Raw genomic sequence first — 21790 nt, 5'->3', positions numbered from 1 at the left:
TTCCACTCACCCGTCACAATTTTCTGAAATGACCCCACTGGTCAGACCCCCAGCTGGTATAAGTCAATGTAACAATGTAACTGACTTAAATGAAGTGACACTGGTTTACACAGGCTAAGACTCCAGCCCTCTGAGTCAAACTGCTATGGGATGATGCCTGCCAGTGTTGTCTTCTAGGAGATGTTTCCAACAATGGTGTTAAAGACCCACTCTTTTAATATTTCTTATTCAGTGTGTACATTTCTGGAAGTAGCATTTAGGGTCCTGCAATGGGTGGTGCCAGGTGAGCTGCTGAGCATCTTCAATTCCCACTAATTTCAATGGGGGAAAACTGAGGATGACCTTGCAGGAGGCACTCAGGGCTTCACACAATCAGGCTCTTGGAGAGCGAGCACTTTCCTTATCAATTGTAAAGGAAAAATTAGGGGAAGATTGATCAACCTTTATTTTCTGGCAGATAATATTTTTAAGGAGCTAGTTTATTGCCAAAACTCTACTAAAATTTTTATCTACAGTTTAATGTAATAAGAAGCTAAAAGTTTTGAAAGGTTATGTTTCAGTTTAACATACGTTTTCATTTTCCGCAGAGGAAAGCTGTTCGTGTGACGTTTCAACTGATCTTTGCAGCATTGGCATATAACAGCTTCCTTGTCTCCTATGACAGCAGACCTCCTAGACAAATACACCAAACACTTATGAAACAAAGAAAGCCTGTTTGAAGTTTGACATATGGAGGGCACTGATCAAGTGCTTTGGTTAACATATACAATGATGCACAGTAAAAAACTTTCCACTGCACTATCCAAGTTTTTCATTCATTTAAAAAGAAAACAAAACTTTTTTTGGCTATGATCTTGCAATTGGATCTACAAGGACAGATCACTGAGCCCCAGTATAGCCCCAAAATTTCAAACATAGGTACCTGGAATGAGGAACATATATTCATAGTAGGCACTAGGCACCTAAGTGGAAATCAGTGGGAGTTTCCCTATGCTCTTTACCTGTGAAAGTCAAACCACTTATTTTGACACCAAGCCCTAAAGCAAACTGTGGCCATCAGGAGGATTCCAGTATCATCTGTTCTGGAATTTAATAAGTCACAGTTGTTCAAGAACCACCCTCTGGGATAACAATCCACGCAAGGGGCTTATCTGTTCTACACTGCAAATCATCCCGGAAAACTCAGCCTGAGCCTTGGCCAAAATGGGCACTTATAGGTGCCGAAATGGCCTTTCCACAGCTGAGCTGTCTGCACACCTCCTGTGCTTCTCTCCTGTCCCAGCCATCATCACATACTGGTCCCCAGTGTCTGCTGTAATCAATTTAAACACTGTCTGCACACCTGTTCTCCCCATCCACCAGCCTCAGGAACGTATCTTCAACACATTGGAAAAAATGAATGCCAGTAAGTAGAGAGACATGTTTTCCATGTTAACATTTTCTATTAGCAGTCGCAGATTGGTCACATGCCATTGTAGGTAGTCTTATCATACCATCCCCTCCATACATTTATCAATCTCAGTCTTGAAGCCAATTAGGTTTTTTGCCTTCCACTGCTCCCTTGAAAGGCTGTTCCAAAACTTCACTCCTCTGATGGTTAGAAACCTTCATCTAATTTCAAGCCTAAACTTGTTGATGGCCAGTATATAGCCATTTGTTCTTGCATCCACATTGGCACTTAACTCCTCTCCCTCCCTGGTATTTATCCCTCTGATGTATTTATAGGGAGCCATCATATCTCCTGGAGGCTCCACCCCAATTGCTCATTTTCCTGGACTGGGGGTAGGGCCGGGATCAGGCTGTTTGCTCTTGGTGCTGGCTGCTGCTTGGCTTGGCCTGGCCTGGCCTGGCCAGATGATCAGGTTGATTCCTGCCATCAGCTGGGTGAGCTGCTGGCCCCCAATTGGGTGCCTAGCTCTGGACGCTCCTGCTATTTGCAACATGACTGGGCAAGGGGTCTGGTCCTGGCTCTTGCTCTTGTTCCCTGGTTACTGCTGACAGGCCCTTGCAATCAGATGAGTACAGCACTGCCCACTATCACTTCATATAGCTCTACATCTATGGTGGGTCAGGGGGTTATGCTCCAGGCTACATCTCTTGTGGTTAGAGTACTCTGGGCTGGGTCTACCCACAGTGATCCCACGTAGGTCATCCCTTACCATACAGATACAGACTTCAGTGTTTCCTCAGCTCGCCAACTCAGGAGATATAAGCTCTTAAGCCCAAGTGGTTGAGAGAGCAGTTAGAACCAGGAGTTCTTGGCTACCACAGACGACTGAGCAGGTCTAGAACAAGGGCTTGGATAGGAATGAATACGAGAGAGACAGACAGGGTCAGTTAAGGATGGATGATACCATCACATGTTTGTGCAGAGTGTGGTAGGAAAATCAGTAGTCTGGAAGTTAAAGGATGAAAGTAACATGCCGAGGGGCTAGAAGTGGAGGGTAAACTGGATATAGGGAAGAGAAAATGTTGGGAGAGTGATGGGAGAGGGGACTCCAGGAAGGTCACACTGGAGTTCGACACATGTCACTTTGTTGAGATCCCCTATGCAGAGGGAATGGAGAAGAAAGGTTTGAGAGAGGAGAGGAAGTCAGCAAACAGGTGGTGGGTTTTGTGAGCATTGAACTCAGGAAGGAAGGAAGAAGAATGTGCTTTGTGAAGAATATGGCAGAATTGAAAGATAAGACTACAAATTTGCAACTGTAGAAACTTGCTGTCCCAGGATTTCCTATTCCCAGGGATTCAGCATGTGGGAGCAGCAGCTGAGGCAGTAAATGACGAGTGAGCCAGGCCTCGGACTGTGGGAAGGACAGTGTGGTAAAAGTGTGGGACAAAAGTCCAGTGTGGAGGAGAGATTTAAATTGAGGGAGTTGACCATAGAGGCAGCTGTGATGAGAGAGCATGAGTGGATAAAAGTAATCAGGGAACTCAGATAAACTGGAGGTCCAACATGAGTAGCCTGCACAAGTCCAAACACAGGGATTTAGGATGCTATTAACAAAGATTCCAGTGATTCAGAAATGCATCTCAATTTCCAGAGCTCAAAGAAGATTCCATAAACTAGCTTCATGCAGCTAATATGTTTGCCCTTAACATGTTAACGTATCACTCAACAAGTAATTGATTTATAATACTAAATACTTAACATGCATAAAAGAAATCAGAAGGTACCTGAATAGACGACACCTGTGTCTTTATGGTGACCACAGTTATGTCTGAACTCCCCCCCTCCCGTGAGAGTACCCCCACAGGTAGGATTAATTCCCTTTGCCCTGCACTTTATCCAGGAGACTATTTCTGGTGTCTTGACCAAAATAGACATTTCCTGGTGCTGAAATGGCCTGTCAACATCCTAGATGTCTGCACACAATGTCAGAATCGTTCATGTCATATGAATTATGACAAACTGACCCCCAGGTATCTTTGGAATTAACACTAACACGCAGCCTTTAATTTATAATGAAAGAGCTGCTGAGGCTCAAGCAATTTTTTAACCTTCATCACTGACCCAGCCAGCCATGAGGTGTCAGGGTTACGAACTGCTAAGCATAGAGGTGCTGGGGCTGAGCTCTGGCAAGCCCCAGCACAAATTAAGCCCTGCTAACACGACATTCACATCGGTTCATTCCTTTAATCAGTGACCATTTCATTTCTTTGAAAAAACAAAGGAAATAAAGATTGGCACCTTTGATAATTTTTTTATGTTAAGCTAGTTTATAACTGGCTGATGAAAAAATTCTTAGAACCAAGAATAAATTTAAAAGGAGTACAGTAGCCTAGTGTAAACACTCCCATACCTGAAAGCACTAGGCAATAACCACACATTGAATGAAACCAGTGGGGTTGTATGTAATTACCTGCACCTCTGCTATATATAGTCAATTAGTGAAGCCCTTATACAAGACAGGAATTAAGCTATCAAAAATATAAATAAAAACTCTAAAAAAAATGAACTGCGTCTCCGGGATGTTTCAATTATTCCCAAACACACCAGAATCTAAAACTTAATATTAATAGTTACTGTAACTTGACACAATATTGTCAATTCAGTCAGTGTGAATGTTGATTTTTAAACTCAAACCCATAGGCAAGATATTTCTACGGGTCACAACATCGGAATAAACACAAACAGAAGGAAAGATATCTAAAACTCAGATAATCTATTCCTTGGATTGTAAAAATGGCACCGGTATGACAAACTAGTTTCATTGTATGAAGGGGTTTAATGATTGAAGGGCTTGCTCTTGCTATCCTAACCAGCAAAACTTCCAATGACGTTAAGGACTGAAGGATCAGATCCTAAATTAGTACCAAGCTCAGCGTGGTACTCAATTTGATGGGATGTCTAGTCAATCTGATTAAATGTTCTGCAGAATTTACAAGTTAATAATTACTTACTATGGAATTTGATATTTCATTGCCTCCAAGAAATCAGTACAGAGGAACTGTTTCAGTAGACCTATCATTATTTGCATTGAGAACCCTTCTTGGCAAACGGTATGTTTTACAGTAACTGCATTTTTTATTTATCTGAATATATTTATTGTACCATATAATTTCCTGATCCGCCTACACATAGTGGGGCATTCTTTCTTCAATGTGCACACAGCTCAAATTAACATCAGCAGGAGCCTGGCATATGTATCAGAAGTTAGATTTCTGAACTTGCTTCACTTGTGTCAAGTCTAGAGCAGACTTCAACACGGATTTTAATCATAATAAGCCAATATCCTGACGTGCTTTCTTTGCTATGTCATAGTTCTTTCTTTGTTAAAATGGAGAGGTTGCCTACCTTATACAGTAACTGGAATTCAAGATGTTTTGTCCCTAGGGGTGCTCCATGTTGTTATGCACATGCACACCTGTGCACTCTCGATCAGAGATTTTTCTGCTAGCAATGCCTTTGGGGACTTAGTTAACTTAGAATTCAATGCTGTGTATGATGAGCGCCAATGATTCCTTCCAACATACATTACCTTGAATTAGTCAACACTGAATTCCATTTACCATCATGCTGCCTACTCACTATATTCGGTCCATCTGAAAGTTCTGCACAGTGCATAGTGTGGGAAGTTGGAGCGTAGGATTTTTCATAAATAAGCATTAATAAACTTTTTCTTTAAAATGTCAGGCCATATTCTGCATGAAAAACTTGTCTTCAGAGCCTTCAAGGAAAGTCTGCAGGAATTAGCCATGTGTTATTCTGGATTGTACTTTACAGGCATATAAGCAGACAAGGTCCCAGATCAGAGAAGCCTACAATTTTAGGCCCCTCCTGAAAACGTTTACACACAAGAGTAGTCCTATAGAAGTCAGGGCTTAAATTAGACCATGAGCAACAAAAACATCAGACCATAGCTGGATGTAGGGGAAAGAGAGAATAGTACCCTTGTGGGAGTGGTTTTCCTCTACTCAAAGCAGATCTATAATGTGAATGTGTTTAAAAAAAAAAAAAAAGCTAAAAACACATTTATTAGATACTAGATTATTGCACCTAGATGGGGAGTAGTGGTAGGTGCAATAATCTAGTATCTAATAATAATCTTCTGGTAGTAGTGGTACAAATTCTATAAATTCACATTAATAAAATGTATGTACATGTCTACACTGTACACTGAGACAGAGCTTGAACATCCATACAGCGTTGTAAACCTAGGTTTACAATTGATGGACTCAGGTCTCACAGCAGTGCCAATGCATCCATGCTGGACTACACGGACCTTCTGACATGAGTCCACTCTGCAAAATGACCAGAGTCAAAATGGGACTCAGGCTCTCTCACATCCCCCTAGCAGGGTCCTAGGACCCAGGTCTTGATTGCTTGCTGACCTGAATCAGACTTATTTGTGTGTGGATGGCTTAGGTGCGGAGTGCAGATTTAGCCTAAAAAGAAATAAGATGCAATTATATCTAATGCCATGCTTTCCCCATCTAAAGTAAAAAATAAACACGCAGTTCATTGACAGAGTTTTAGCACTTTATTTTATGTCGGTTTTGCATCTTAATCAGAAACAAAATACACTCATACAAACTTTCATTTGTAATTACATCCAAAGTACATTTATTATAATTTTAAAACTATTTATACTGATTGATTATATGTTTAATTAGATATAATAAAAACTTAATATATATCCCTATGCTAAACAACTGTTGGATTTCAAGAGGTATCACTTTAATAATCAACTGTTTACTAAATTAACAAGGGCAGGAATTTTCATGTTACTTCCAGAGAAATACACTTACTTGTGCTAGTTAAATGCAGAGATGGCCCCAACCTGAATCCATAGAACTCAACACCCCCAATGTCCAGATCGGAGTTTCACAGCTGTCCTTTCTCTACAACTGACCTAGTCAGAACCTTCCCAAACATATTCAGACTGATCACTGTAACCAAAATACAAATGCACTAAACATGTTAGGAAATCACCAAATGCTGCAAGAGTCAAATAATTGTGTGCCCATCTACTGCCTGGACAGTTACCCACTTTGAACATATCAATGTCCATTTGTGTATGAAGGCAAGATATTGCAGGTAAAATTGGTGCACGTGCACTTTTGTCTGCACACACAAAACTGAAGATTTATTTTCCTCAAGCCCTATTTGAGACTCTTCATTTAAAGTGCATCCAAATCAGGTTTAGTGGAACACATCTCTGCATATTAGAGCATGTTCTGTACATTTATTGTTGACCTTTGAAAGCCAAGTACTTTCCTTTATTAATTTACTGTTATCTATTAAATCACTGTGCAAATGTTCGACATTGAATACATTCATGAAGAATGAGGCTGAGCCACCTCATGTGATGCCTTGTGATACTCTCTCACAGCACTTGATACTCAGTTCTTCTTCTCAGTTTACTTCTCAAAAGGGCTCCAATGAGAACCAAAACAACTCCTGCCAGGAGCAAAGTGGCAAGAACAAATGGGCTGCGTACGTCATCTTTTTCCAGAAACTCTCTCTTGTGTGGGTCTGTAAATGACAGAGAGAGTTTATCTGACTTAATCGTACAGTTTTTGCCAGTACATAAATACATAGGAGGTGTTAGAGCATAAAGGACACCATTGAGATTTAAAGGTAAAAATTTCATTGCCATTAAGAATCACAATAGTCTGACCAAAAGTGCCATGCTGATAAATTTAGTTTTGAAAACAAGAGCAAATTGTTTAATGTCTGTTAAAGTAAAATAGCACAAGCAAATGCAGCATATGTTAAAAATGACTGATAGACAACTCTGGAGTTTAACATCTTATGCTTAGGTGCAACTCAAAACAGCAGAAATGCCAATATCTCACACTGCTTTGTCAGTGTGTCTCAACCGTGACCTGGAAGACCATCAACCAGCTCCAGGGGTAAGAGGATAGCTCAGTCTGTGCTCATTAGCATCATGAGGTCTCCGATGACTATCACAAAAGTTTCAGTTGTTGATGGTGTTTGTAATGTAGTTACCCAGACCGAGGCTTTTACACAGCCCATTGACCAGCAATCAAATGGTAACAACTTTCAGGTGTTAGAGGTTCAGACTAAATTTGAACTAGCATCTGTGAAAGTGAAATGAAATGCCCTATTACCAATTCTGAGAGACATTTGTTTCCCCTGTAAGCCAATATTTTGATCAAGCATTCGCTCTTATCCTACAGAAAAAGACCAGTACACCATTATTTTCTGTAATCATGAGTATGTCTGTAAACAAGTCCATTAACATTTATAATAATGATAACCACCATTATTAGTTGCATTACTGTAATGCCTACAGCTCCATTTAGGACGGGGTTCTCATTATACTATGCACTATGCAAACACTAGGAAGATAAGGCCTCTGAACCAAAAAGCTAATTAATGCGAAACAAGATGAAACAAGTGAGTAACAAACAGAAGAAAAGGAGAAAGTGAGAGGCCAAGGTGAAAGCAATACAAACTGCAGTTAAATAGGTGAGCAAAGCTGACGTTTCTGAATAATTTGAATGTAAGTTTATCAATAAATATTAGCAAGGCCAGCCAACACTGGGGTTTTCTAGCTGTCAAGGCAGAAGTGGGTCTTGAAGAGGGATTTGAAGAAGGAAAAAGTAACATTACAGATTTGTTGACAGAAGGCATTATAAAGAAAAGCAGATTATCAGCATGTAATCATTTTGTGACAAACTGACAGTAGGGTGGAGATTTTTCTGTGGGAATAACTGATGCTCGAAAAATTTCTGGATACTTTTATAATTAACCCCTTGTTGCCATCAAATTGTGTTCACAAGGAAAAAGGCTTGTCCCTTAGCACACTCCTGTTTAGAATTCATGATAAGGGAGCAGGCACAGAATATGACATACTGAAATGTGATACTTAAATGATATTGTAAAATAATATTTAACAGCTACAGCAAGAGAAAAGGCCATAAAAATAAATTACCAGCTTTTCTGTCCTCATTGGTTTCTTTTTTACGCTGGACTGGCCCCACAACAACATCTAGTTTTTCCTGGTAAGGACTTGTATCCCTCTTGCGCCTCGCTAAACATCCCTGATAGCATCGAGAAGAATAATCATATGCCCTGCATACAACTATCTTGCACTGCAAGTAAATGGTAGCATGTCTGTTGAGAAACTTGAAGGCATTGAATTTGAAACGAACAATGTATCCCATTGGTGAATAGTATGAGCTGTAGGTGGAATCTCTTACACATCTGTAACAAAAAACCAAAAACAAAACAATCAGAATTGCTCCACTAACACACATGGAGGAATTAGAGTAAATGCGTCTGCTTTACTGCTGCAGTGCAAGCAATAAAAGCAGACAAAGATACATGTATAACTTTAGGTATAACTTCTTTATAACAACTAAAAGTCCTTACCCATTCCTGATTAAAACATAAGTCAGGTTTGTGAAGCCATCAGAATATGGAGATGCCACGCATGTATCGGTAAACATCACCAGGTTTGAATCGGAACTGTAGAGAGTGGCTTGAAGGAATAAATCCTGGTTTAGGTCAACATAGTATGGGGAATTGTAAACTGGATTTGAGAAATTTGATGATTCATAAAATGAAATATTCACGTCATATCTGCCATGCTGGGCTTCACTTATGTCAGTATCACCTTTGGCAACATACATTATTTCTACCATTGTGTCCTGGTTCATTGTGCAGGTAACGTGAAACTGAAAGTTGCTTTTCCTTGTGATAATATAACCAGAAGGAGATGTTCTGATTACATTGGAATACATGATAGTGTTATTTTTCACCTGTGAAAATATGAGAGAATAAAATGTGGTTCACGAATGTATTTTATCAAAATATTGTAGTTGAAATAGTTGATTTATGTAAAAAGACACTGTCAACTTTGAGATGACTTAAAAACTAGCTAATTTGAAAAAAAAATCTAGTTTCCCAAAGAACACTGTTTAAATAGTAGGTTCTGGTGGGGTTTTTTGGTTTGGTTTTTTGTTCTAACTACTTAAAAATATTAGAAGATTTTTTCCTGCTTCTCTGTTGATGTTTATGATCTTTTCAGAAAGGGTGAAACTGATAAACTATGCCAGGGAACATTGATTATACACAAAATTCTTCCCAATGCAGAAAGCAAACAAGCTGAAAAAATAGATGTATTTCCCCACCCCCCAGCCACACCATTTGCATAATCTCAGGTGTCACTTGTAACATATTAGGTGTAAAATTTTCCAACAGGATTTTCAAATTGATGTTGCATCTTTAATTTGGTTCTGACATAAACAGCCCATGGAAAAAATTAGTCCCTAGTAAAATGCACATTTTAGTCCACTGATTGAAATCTCTTGTCAAAGCAGCACCGCTTCTCTGTTGCCCAATTCCGCCTACATTTCAGGAGAATGGGAAGTTTGCACAGTTTTGGTTAATATGCATTTTGTGGTTTGGCATAACACTATTGGTGATGACCCTAACCGTCACCAGCAGGGTTTAACAAGTGAATACCTTTCAGGGCGATACAAGTGTTCTGGAACACATCGAATTTGTCACTAATCTGAAGAGCAAGAGCCATAAATTCACTTTTAAGACAAGGTGTAGCAGGGCTTCCTAGAGCTAGCATAGGACCTGTTCTCTGAAGGCGCTTTTATAAATTCAATGGACTTCGTTTTTCTATCTATTTATTTTATTAGAGATCAGTTCATGCTGTGAAAGTCAGTTCTGGATCTGGATTTCAGACAGCCCAAACTCTATGGTAGTTCAGTCCATTATAAAGACAGGGCCTATTGACAAAGTTTGGATTTATCTTCAGCACCCAAATTAGAGGGATTTTTGTTCAGGCCACTATCTGTTTTTATATAGTAGTATTCTAGCTACTCAGTATACACTTCTGATGGTTAATTCATGTGGGTGCTTTATCAGAAAAGAAACATTGCACTATTAGTTTTGCTCAACTTCTGTATTAGCACCTGCTGCTCAATCAATGCCCCTTCTGCAACAGTTTGTAAACTACGTACATGATGAATTACATTTGTACACCTTAGTGGTCCATGGCCAGGATGTACGTATTTAATCCAAGTGTTCTTTACATTTTTTTGATTTTAGAATGAATTTGTTGCTCGTGAAAGGTGCCAACTGACAGTCCTGGAGTCTAAGCTAGTCTGTTGATAATGATAGCTGATTTCCCCCAATCCTCTACAGTGAGGTCTCAGTCCTGACACAGCAGGGCCACTTTTAGGGATAAGAGGTAGATTTCTCCCCCTTTGGCTACTCTTGACAGATTTTGGCCACATCTAAAACAGAACCAAAGAATCATTCCCTTCTGGTTGTACATCTTCCCAGGACTTAGAAACCCTAAAACCCTAACTCTTTCTTTTCCAATATTACCCTCTCCCCTAAAATTCAAGGGGATTTTGTCCACTGTTTACCTGTGACAGAGTGCTAAGCTTTGTCTACACTGCACTTTCGTTGGTAAAACTTTTGTCATTCAAGGATTGTGAATCCTCCCCGCCCCCAAATGACAAAAGTTTTACTGATGAAAAGCGCCAGTGTGGACAGTGCTTTGTCAGCGGGAGAGCTCTCCTGCCAACAAAGCTACTGCCTTTTGTTGGAGGTAGATTCATTTTGTCTGCGGGAGAGCTCTCTCCTGCTGATAAAGAGCAGCTACACTGCGCACCTTTTCGTGACATGGCTGTAGTGGCACAGCTGTGTCGCTAAAAGGTGCGTAGTGTAGACATAGCCCTAGCTGTAGCATGATGGTCTTGTAGGTAATTGCCTAACAAAGAAGATCATGGGCTTAATTGGAGGCAATTTACCTATTATGGTGGAAATTGACACTTGGGGACAATGACTGGGCTGTCTGGGTAATTAGCTCAGTAAGGGATGATACATAATTTGCAGGAACAGAAAGTGGGGAGCTCAGGGAGTGAGCTGGATGAGGTAGAGAAAGCTGGATGGAAGACTCTTCCTGACACATGCTTATACTATGTTCTGCAGTGCTGTGAATCTAAAGATACACATTGTATAGCATGAATAAGAGACCATGCAAACAGGCCGGGCAATGCAAGGTTGCTGAGGGCACAACCCATGACACTACCAGATGGAGTTTTTCCAGACACCACTGACCTGCAACATTCACAAATGTGACCAAGAGGTCAAAGGCTCTTCAGCCATCCATGCTACCAACACCTTGAGTCATCCTTACAAATATGAAGTGATCGGGTTCTGTGTTTATTGTAATTTCCCCTCAGGATTTTCTTTTTTTTAAAGTCAGGGCTCCTAATTGTCAGTAAGGTGGTTAGAGAAACTCATGCACAACAAACATACTAGTCACCTCGAACATAGGATGAGCACTTTTAAACAAATATTACTGTATCTAAATTATGGCCTTTTAAAGTGAATGGTTTGACTGATCATTTTTGTCCAAAAGTAATTTAAAGTGCTTTGTTCAACTAAAGGTGTGTTCACATGCAAAAGTGACATATGAATAAAAAGTACATTTCTCACCTGTCTTATTGTACCACATCCATTAAAAGGTATGTTGAATATAACATAGGTTTCCGTGATCTGTTGTGGCCCACAGGAGGAGTCATTCAGATAAACATCCCAAGCATTGTAGCCCAATGACTGCAGATAGCTTCTGTTAATGACTGCAAGCATATATTGTCCAGAACATGCCAGCGCTAAATGATGAGACAGAAGGAAAGGTTAATATTAATTTTAGATATGTATCCAAATATTACTATAATTAAAAATCACCTGGTTCCGGACTTAAAACCTCTGGGTAAGCTCAAAAGCTTGTCTTTCAACAGCAGAAATTGGTCCAATAAAAGATATTATCTTACCCACCTGGTCTCTCTAATATCCTGGAACCAACTTAGCTACAACACTGCAAGATATTAAATTTAGCCTGATCTAATGTCTGGCTGATCTAAATGAATGGGAGTCTTTCCATTGACTTCACTGGCTTGATCAGGTCCTTATTGTTACCTTACTAATAGGAACATTGCTATATTTAAGGCAAGCTTACCTGTATCATTGTTCTTTTCTGGAAATGAATCATAGTAAGCACTGAATCCACTTCTTGTATAACTAAAGTCACTTGAAAACAGAACAGTCATTGTATTTGAAGATGATGTAAATGTGTAATTTGAACCATCACAAATCCTCCCAAGAGGAGATGTATTCAGAGGACCATCATAGACTTCAACAAAGTCATAAGCACAATTATATGAAACTTCTAGCCTGTGGAGATAAAGTTATTTTGTGTTACTCTAAAGTAATAGAGTTAGAAAATAATAGTTTTCAAAATGAGTGAAATGAGGTTGGAATGAACCGATTCCCGTTGACTTCGGAGGGAACCTAGTACTAAACTAATATATAATAGCGTGAACACTTCCACCTTTGTTGATAAGATAAGCTAACAGCAATATTTGGGGCTAGAAAATGATTTGGTGAACTAATTCAAATCTATGGCAAAATTCTCCTCCCAGATCTGCCATTTAGAGCTCTGTTGCATATTCTGCACAGAATGATATGCAACGGAGACAAACAGTGAGGTCTGGAGAGGAACGTTTGACATAAGTCAAAGGGGTGTGTATATATATATATTCTTTTTTCTTTTAAAAATGTGTTTTTAAATGTGATTGCATTGTTTGTGGAAGGTGTTGGACTGACAGCCACAAAGTCTGAAGACTCACTTACATAACAGGGACTATAAAAATCAAGCAGTAGACAATCAAGCTTATTCACAAACTATTGCCTTGTTATATAGGGCTGGCATTTTCTGAATGAAAACTCTCTCTCACACACAGGTCAAGTTTGGATTCAACCACAAAACCATGTCCCATCAATGCTACAGTAGCTAATATTTATTTATTCTTCCAAAAATATCGGTACAACTTTATAATGAACACAGCATATTAGCTGAGTAAAAGATAGTAAAAACATTGAATCTGTGCTTGGCTAACATTAAAAAAAGATTTTTCTAGTTCTGTTTTTAAAGGAAAAAAAACAACAACTATGCTTCCCCCGGCCTTGTGAGCTATTCAAACCCTTTGATGACTCCAAAGATCTCCCAACTTACTTTAGCCCAACTCCCTTCACCATCAAGCGTTCATGCCAAAAAAAAGGTTCTTCCAGCCAAGGAAATTTGGCTAACAGTTCCCGTTCAGTGCTGCTCCAGAAATGAGACTTATGGCTTGCCAAAAAGAGGCCCAGAACGGTCAAGGTACTTAAGCATGTGTTTAATTTTAAGCACCAGAATAGTCCCATAGACTACGATGTGTTTAAATGCTTTGTTTGATATGATCCAGAGAGAGGTAGGCTGCCTCTGCAGCATTTCCAGTGCCAGCTACTGAAGGAGCAAAAGGACCAAATGAGACTCTTGCATGGTAGTAAGTTGGTCAGCTACTAGATTGCCAGATCAGACCTCCTACTGTAGTTGGTTGATCAGAGACTTTAATAATGAAATACAATAAAATTCATAAGAAACATAAGCAATGGAACATCTTTCTAAACTCACAATCAAATAGTTTAAAGAGGTCAGTAAGATTATAAGGCTCTTCTATGCAAGATCAAAATCTTTAAAAAAGGCAAACAAATATGAAAAGTGGAAGTCATCACTTTATATCAAGTTCTCTAAAGGCTAAACTGCAGTTCAATATCTGATATTTTACTTACTCAAGATGCTTAAAGATGAGTCTGATATAATAATTGTTCTTGACTTCTATTCTCCAGACACATTGTACATTCACTGGATAGTTTTCAGGAAAGAATGGACTAGAGAATGATCCAGAAGCGGTGGAAAGGTAGCCACCACACGAGCCATTTATTGCTAAGAGAAACAAAAACCAGTATATTTTAGAATTCCTTTTGGTTTTATTTCCGGTGAAGATATTGAATCTGTTTATTCAGAAGAGGCCTCAATACAGTTGCTGGGGAAAGAGAAAGAGGTGGCCATAAATGCCTTGGCCTAAGGGCTGCTTAAACTTCCACCAGCTTGTAATGACCCCTAGGAGCCATTATGTGGGTGAGGATTGCCAGAGCACCGTGTACTCTGGCATTGCCTCTTCTAGCCTCTCCCATCACATGCTCTACACCAGAGCCATGAATGAGTGGAGTAGAGCGTTATGGTGGTTTTGTGCTAGCCAGGTGTTATTGGGACAGGGAAATCCCTAGCTGCCCTTTCAGGGCAGTTTGCTTGAAGCTTGTCCCTGTGAAAGATGCACCACACCCCCCAAATGAGGGGTAAGGTTCTGGACCATACATTAATTCTGCACTCCTCAACATCTGTTTCTGCATGAGCACAGGAATACATAAAATAAATCTGATTATGCATAACACCTCCACATAAATGAAAATGCACTTTGTACAAGCAAGATTGCCCATCAATAATTTAAATCTCTCAGAGCACATTTCAACTAAGGGTTGCATGCTTATACTCCAAAAAGGTATATACACAAGGTCAATAAGAGGTACATACACAATAAGGTTCAGGAAAGTTTGGTTTAAGAGGATCTACCTAATCAGGCTCTGCTTCTCTTTACTAAGCTGACACCAAACGTGTTCATGGCTCCTTCCTCTCGGACCTCTAGCGCCCTTCTTAAACCTTCACATACAGAAATTCACTCTACACTGCTGTCATTTCCTCTACTGGTTTCCCTTACACTTTTATACATCTCTCATAGAGTCCCTTTGTCTCTCTCAGCTGGGCCCCAGATGATTCCATTTTCCATTTAATGGGCTTGGGCTCAGAGCTCAGTCTGAGGCACATCGGCCTCCAGAGCTTGTTATAATTAACACAGTGTAGGCAATCTGGAGCCTAATACAGAGGGAGTGGAATGCCACAGTAGATGTCAAAATGCAAGTAGAGTAGTCATGTAAAGAAAAGGAAGTTCTCATCTAGGAGTCTCCCTAACAGAGATAAGTGTGTTGGGGAGATGGGATATACAACCGGTGGCTGCTCAAAAGATTCTGAGTTAAAGTTTGGATACTTAACACAGACTTCAGAAAAAACAACAGTAAAGCCAATATAAGACCTGACTTACAATTTATAGTGGTCTGTGGAGTACTTGGAAGAGCTGTATCCACAAAACAAAAAGAAGCAAAATTAGCAACCATCTTTGCTAAATAAAACTGTAAACTACTCTCTGAGCATAGTTCATGAGCACAATCACCAAACCAAAGCCATTTTGAATCCAGATACAAAAACACACCACCACCCCCTTCCTTGGCCTCTCTCTTTAGTTAATACACACTAATATTTTGGTATAATATAGGCTCTTTCCTTGAGCATGAGTGAAAATGTGAGAATTTCCATCTGTGATTTCAAAAATGAAATAAAATCCCACAAAAACAAATCATGAACTACCATGATTTTATAAGACAACCCTTGAGAGTCTTATTATGATTGCAAACCATATACAGATGTGGTTCCAGACCAGATTCCTATCACATATAAAGGAACCTCACTCTCAGAATGCGAGGTGCATGGAAGTACAACAACATAGCATTTCCTCACCACCTCTCTCTCATCCAAAAATTTCATCTTTTTTCTCCAAAACTGCTCCTGAGGCCAAATGAAAGGCTAGGTGGACAACCATTTCCTCTATAGAAACAGCGTTTGGTGAGCCAAGAGAAATGACGGGAAGTTGGAAACAATTAATTTATTTAAGATTCGCTCTTGCACTCATAGGGAAAAGGAAATATGGTCTGGATTTACAGGGCTTTAGCCTCCTTTTTTTTAATGCACACAAACAGAAAGGGAAATAATGATAGGGAGGAGATAAAACCCTAGGGCAAAATTAAATTAATTTTACAAAAGAAAAAGTGTTTGAAGAAAGATAACCATGAAATCCCAAAAGCATCAACAGCATTGCGTAGTTACAATAGTACAGTTTTACATTGTAAAATGAAATATGTTTCACCTGATATCATTGGTGCAGTTGTAGAAGACTTTTAAATGTAAAAAGTAAACAGTAAAATTTGATACAAACTTCAGTATTAGCAATAATCTATACAATCCTTAAGAACATGTTATGAAATTTCTGCACTACAGCTGTATACAAACAAGTATGGCTTTGAAGTCAAGTCAATGAGGAAAAAAATAAAACCCTCACTGAGAAAAATGGACGATGGTCCTAACTTTATGGAAATCAAACTAAAAAGATCACACTGGAGGGACTAGGTTCTGGCATAGCTAGAAAGTGCAAGTAGAATTGAATAGGAAAGAAATGGTGTCCCTGTTTAGTGGATTTACTCCTCAACTTTGGGCCTACATATAAGTCACCACAGCCTTTGATAGACATGACACCCCTAATGGTTCTAGAGAAATGTAACTGGGTTTTCAGAAGTGATTTGGAAAACATACAGAATTTAGTAGAGAATGCAATTCTTCCTATAGGTTTTTCTCACCCTCTTATATTCCTGCTGTTGAATTCAATACTTTTCTATCAAATTCTCCAGGGCACATTTGTTTAGCCTTTTTAAAAAGGATGTGTGTATAAAATACAAACAATTAATATAAAATGAATGTATTGCAATTTAATTCAATACAAGATCTCCTAAGTGTCCTTAATCTTCAAGATCTTAACAGACTTGCAGAGTAGCAAAGCCAACTGATGCAATAGTGATGGGATGTGGAGAGGATTCTTTCCCTGACTCAGTTTTCTGTGCCGACCATAGCTTTTGAGACACAGTTGAGGGATAATGGCAATGCAGAAGCTCAGTAGCTTCCCGGGGCACTCAAGATTTGTCACTATTTAAAAGCCAACGATATGTCACTTACCATACGTAGTACGTTCTCCCTGTGTTGTATTTCCAGGTGGAACTGTTCGTGTAAAAAGGTTAATATTAATAGTCAAGTAAAACTGTTCCCTTCTATAACAATTCCTGATTGATTTTAGCAAAATGGTGGCATCAGCTGCAGAGTGTCAGGCACAAAATCACATCGCTTATTAAAAAATAAAGCAAGATAAAGTGGTTTGATCTATGATCCGTAGTGATCTGATTCTTTTCAGGATTTGCACAAATTCCATTGGAACAAAAGCACAAAGATCCCAGCAGCGGCAAGTCCATCTGTGAGGAAACACATACACAACCAGGCCTTTGGGGATCATCTTGGGGAGCAGTAAACACCACACATGGTGGTGCTCTGTGTGGCATAGGAGTGACTGAAATGCCCATAGAATGCTCTGGATTCAGCACATCACTTTGGCAATCTTGACAAATGGCACTTCAACAGAGGAGTTATTGGATCTGTCCAATCCAAGGGGCAATGGTGATACCATCCATGGCCCTTCTATAAGGACGAATGCTTCCTACAGTACAATGGGGACAGACTGGCACAGAAAGTAGCATTTAGTACAACTAAATCTGACCCAAGATATAATACCTGGAGAAATTATATGAATAGGTAGGAAAAAGTAAATGTAGCAGGTTTTATAGAATAAAAATACCATTAGATTTTATTCATTTCTTTAAAAATTTCTGCTTTTGAAAACAAGAACTCATGAACCTGTATGACGTTCTAGAATACTGATTGGCCAAAGCCTTATATTTGTTGCCCTTCGAATGGACAGGCCGGGGTTCAGATCTGAATCCTGTTTCAGCCTCAAACTCAAACCCCAAACTCTAATTTAAACCTATTACACTAATACTTAGTTGTAGTGTTAGCATTACTGTAGCATACAGAGGCCCCCGGATTAGGATGAGGGCCCTGTAGGGCTAGTCACTATACATACACCCAGTACAATGCCCCAACTTGCTGAGAGTCTAATTTAAGACAAGAAGCAACAAGCAGATGGAACAAAAAGCAGAGATAATTAGGGGAGGGCGGTAACAAAGAAGAATAACTATGTCCACAATTACCAGGTTTTTTGGTGGGAATATATATTTTGTATAAGATGTTTATTAAACACACATTGTGGTACTTAAGTACCAATGGAGCCAACAGAAATGCTTAAAAAGCAAAAAATGCCAATATAGGGAACATCTTTTAGCCCTGCCTTAATAACACCTCTTACCCTAAGTGACGCTGGCTAATGTGATGTGTGTGCAGTCTATGGCTACACTGCAATTCAACACCCACAGCTGGCCTGCATCAGCTGACTCAGTCTGAAGAGATGTAAAACTGTGTGATAGTTCAGAGTTGGGCCAGAGCCAGCGCTCTGACATAGGGGTAGGGTCTCAGAGCCCAGGCTCTAGCCGGAGCCCAAACATCTACACAGCAATTTGGGATTTTTTGTTGCTAACGTTTTTGACATTTTGACTTTTCCTCACGACAGCAAGGATGGGAACTTTTTTCGATATCTCAAGAATTTTTCCATCATGGGGAACCTGTTTCCCACCCTGCTGCACTCAAAACCACCCAGAATGAGTCTCTCTGCCCCTTCTGAGACCAAGTGAAAGGCTGGGTGGACAATCATTTCCTCAGTAGCGAATGTGTTTGGTGATCCAAGAGAAAAGGCAGGAAGTTGGAAACAATTAATTGATTTAAGATTTGCTCTTGCGCTCATAGAGAAAATGAAATATGGTCTGGATTTACAGGGCTATAGCCTCCTTTTCAGGCACACAAATTCAAAGGGAAATAACGATAGGGAGGAAATAAATCCCTAGGGCAAAATTAAATGATGCTCTAAATTTACAAAAGGAAAAGAGTCTGAACAGAGATAGAACCATGAAATCCCAGAAGCGTCAACAGCATTACATAGTTACAATAGTACATCGTTTTACATCTGTAAAATGAAAAATGTTTTACCTGTTGTCCCCGATGCACTAGATGGAGGAAGCTCTTAAATGTAAAAGCAAATAATAGAATTTGATACAACCTTCAGTATTAGCAATAATCTATACAATCCTTAAGAACTTGTAAGCAAATTTCTGCACTACAGTAGTGTAAAACAAGTATGGCTCTGAAGTCAAGACAGTGAGGGGGAAAAAATCAATCCTTACTGAGAAAAATGGACAACAGTCCTAACTTTATGGAAATCAAACTAACAAGTTCACACTGGAGGGAAATAGGTTCTGACACAGCTAGAAAGCGGAGCTAGAATTGAATAGGAAAACAATGGATGTCACCGTTCAGTTGATTTACTCCCCAACTTTGGGCATACATATAAGTCACCACAGCCTTTGATAGTCATGACATACATTTCTATAGAAAAATAAGGGAACAGTCTTCAGAAATGATTCTGAAAACAGAGAGAATTTAGTAGAGAATGCAATTCTTCCTATAGGTTTTTCTCACCCTCTTATATTCCTGCTGTTGAATTCAATACTTTTCTATCAAATCCTCCAGGATAGATATGTTTAGCCTTTTTAAAAAGGATGTGTGTATAAAATACAAACAATTAATATAAAATGAATGTACTGCAATTTAATTCAATACAAGATCTCCTAATTGTCCTTAATCTTCAAGATCTTAATAGACTTGCCTAGTAGCAAAGCCAACTGATGCAATAGTGATGGGATGTGGAAAGGATTCTTTCCCTGACTCAGTTTTCTATAAAAAGAACAGGAGTACTTGTGGCACCTTAGAGACTAACACATTTATTTCAGCCTGAGCTTTCGTGAGCTACAGCTCACTTCTTCGGATGCATAGAAAGGAACACACAGATGCCGACCCTAGCTTTTGAGACAAAGTTGAGGGATGAACATTAGGAGCTGTCTTAAAGATTTTGACTCAAATGTATCCTTTTTATTAGACAAATCCAAGGACTGTGGTCTCAAATTAACATAAAATGTTAACCACCAATAAAATGCAGATTGAAGATAATGGTTATTAAATAAAAATAATCAAGCTTTAATCACACACAGCCAATTCAAATTAATAGATTAATAGTAAACATGTAAATCTTAGTCTTACCTGAGAACAGAGAGGTATAATAAGCAGAAAACCCATATTCCGAGTTATAGGAGTCTCTGCGTAATAGAACTGTCAGTGTGTTTGAAGATGATACATAGCTGAGATTTGACCCATTACAGATTTTCCCAAGTAAGGGGGATGCATACAGGGGTCCATCATAGATTTCAATAAATTCCTGAAAGCAGTTCAAACTGTGGAAGTAAGTTAACAACATATGTTTTATAAACTGGTTAATATAGTCACATTATTTTATACCTCCATGTCATTCATTAGTCCTTTCAGTGATGCCAGGTGAGGGATTGCACAGATCCTTGTACTCCAAAAATCTAGGAAATCTGTCCCCAATCTCCCACATACCACCGTACAAAGGGATTTATTTAATCTAGAAATTAATTCTTCCACCTCAAACCCACAAAAGGCAGCCTCATGAAAAGTTACTTATTTGCTAAAATATAGCCACTGGAGTGTCTCTTCCCTTCAATGGATCCACCGCTCTTCCTGTCCTCTTTGAGGAGGAGGAGCAGCAGCAGCCTATCTGCTCCAACTCCTGCACATTGCATTCAGACTAAATCTACTTTGTTCTCCACTGAATCCAATGTTCAGTAACTGAGGACCTTTTGGAGCCTCTGAATGCATGAAGAGTCTCGCTAAATCGCTCAACATTTGACCACACAACTAGAGCTGGATGGATAACTGATGTTTAAGTTTGTGACAGTTCTGGTCAAACAGAAATATCGGGAAAAAATTGGTTCAACCCTAACTGAAACCATAAATTCTGAATAATTGCAGCAGATCAGAAAATTCAACAAAAAGTTTGTTTCAGGGGAAACAAAACGTTTAGTTTCTGATCATTTTAAACTTTCTTTTAAAATACAAGGAGAGGAAATGAAGGGATAGATTCAGAAAAGAGGAGCAGGTGATGCCTCCCGCCCCTTTGAACTCAAAGGTTAACTACATGGCTAGAAAACTCTTCTTGAAGGTGGAAGACCTAAGTTCAAATTCCTGCGGCACATCAGGCAGAGGAGGGAATTGAACCTGGGTCTTCCACATCCCAGGTGAGCACCCTAACTACTGGGGTAAAAGTTACCTTGGGGCCACCACCACCTCCAACTGTTTTGTGAATGGCACCTAAATCCACTTGTAAACGTAGGCCCAAAAAGGTTTTATTTCCCCCCTGAAAATATTTCTTGAATGTGTGTCAAATTCACAAATAGTTTCAGGTAAAAATAAATTAAATTGCATTTCTCAAACAATAAGCTAGTTATCCAAAATAGCTCACCCAGCTCTTCACACAGGCTGCCAACGAATTCCAAGCTCCTTGAGGATGACTACAGTAAGAGATCAAGTCCAAAGAAGGGGCAGAGGCAACACTCTAATGTTGCTATCCATCTCTACCCATCTCATTGTGAAAGGACATTTTAGCATGGGACTAAGCTTTTCCAACCCAAAAAAATCTTTCTGCTTCTAGGAGTGTGAGAATATTCCTTTCTTGCCCG

General features: G+C 39.3%; 2 protein-coding genes across 3 annotated transcripts in view; both read right to left on the bottom strand.

The window, feature by feature from the left end:
* The window catches only part of LOC120409344 (deleted in malignant brain tumors 1 protein-like), a 131574-nt gene that overhangs the window by 42922 nt on the left and 66862 nt on the right, over positions 1 to 21790 (bottom strand). The gene's annotated exons all lie outside the window — the stretch shown is intronic.
* CUZD1 (CUB and zona pellucida like domains 1) overlaps positions 6083 to 21790 on the bottom strand; it is a 30869-nt gene continuing 15161 nt past the window's right edge. For both annotated transcript variants that reach the window (XM_039547237.1, XM_039547238.1), the window contains 10 exons: positions 20295 to 20485; positions 19188 to 19220; positions 17217 to 17258; positions 15478 to 15510; positions 14111 to 14264; positions 12459 to 12673; positions 11936 to 12111; positions 8843 to 9231; positions 8403 to 8674; positions 6083 to 6976 (listed from right to left, as the gene is read on the bottom strand). In XM_039547237.1, the coding sequence (XP_039403171.1) occupies positions 6828 to 6976; positions 8403 to 8674; positions 8843 to 9231; positions 11936 to 12111; positions 12459 to 12673; positions 14111 to 14264; positions 15478 to 15510; positions 17217 to 17258; positions 19188 to 19220; positions 20295 to 20485 (1654 nt within the window). In that variant the 3' untranslated portion in view covers positions 6083 to 6827. The remainder of the gene's footprint in view (positions 6977 to 8402; positions 8675 to 8842; positions 9232 to 11935; positions 12112 to 12458; positions 12674 to 14110; positions 14265 to 15477; positions 15511 to 17216; positions 17259 to 19187; positions 19221 to 20294; positions 20486 to 21790) is intronic.

The sequence above is a fragment of the Mauremys reevesii genome, linkage group 7 (genome assembly GCF_016161935.1).
Source record: "Mauremys reevesii isolate NIE-2019 linkage group 7, ASM1616193v1, whole genome shotgun sequence".
Classification (NCBI taxonomy): Eukaryota; Metazoa; Chordata; order Testudines; family Geoemydidae; genus Mauremys; species Mauremys reevesii.
This window is presented reverse-complemented; position numbering and strand designations above follow the sequence as displayed.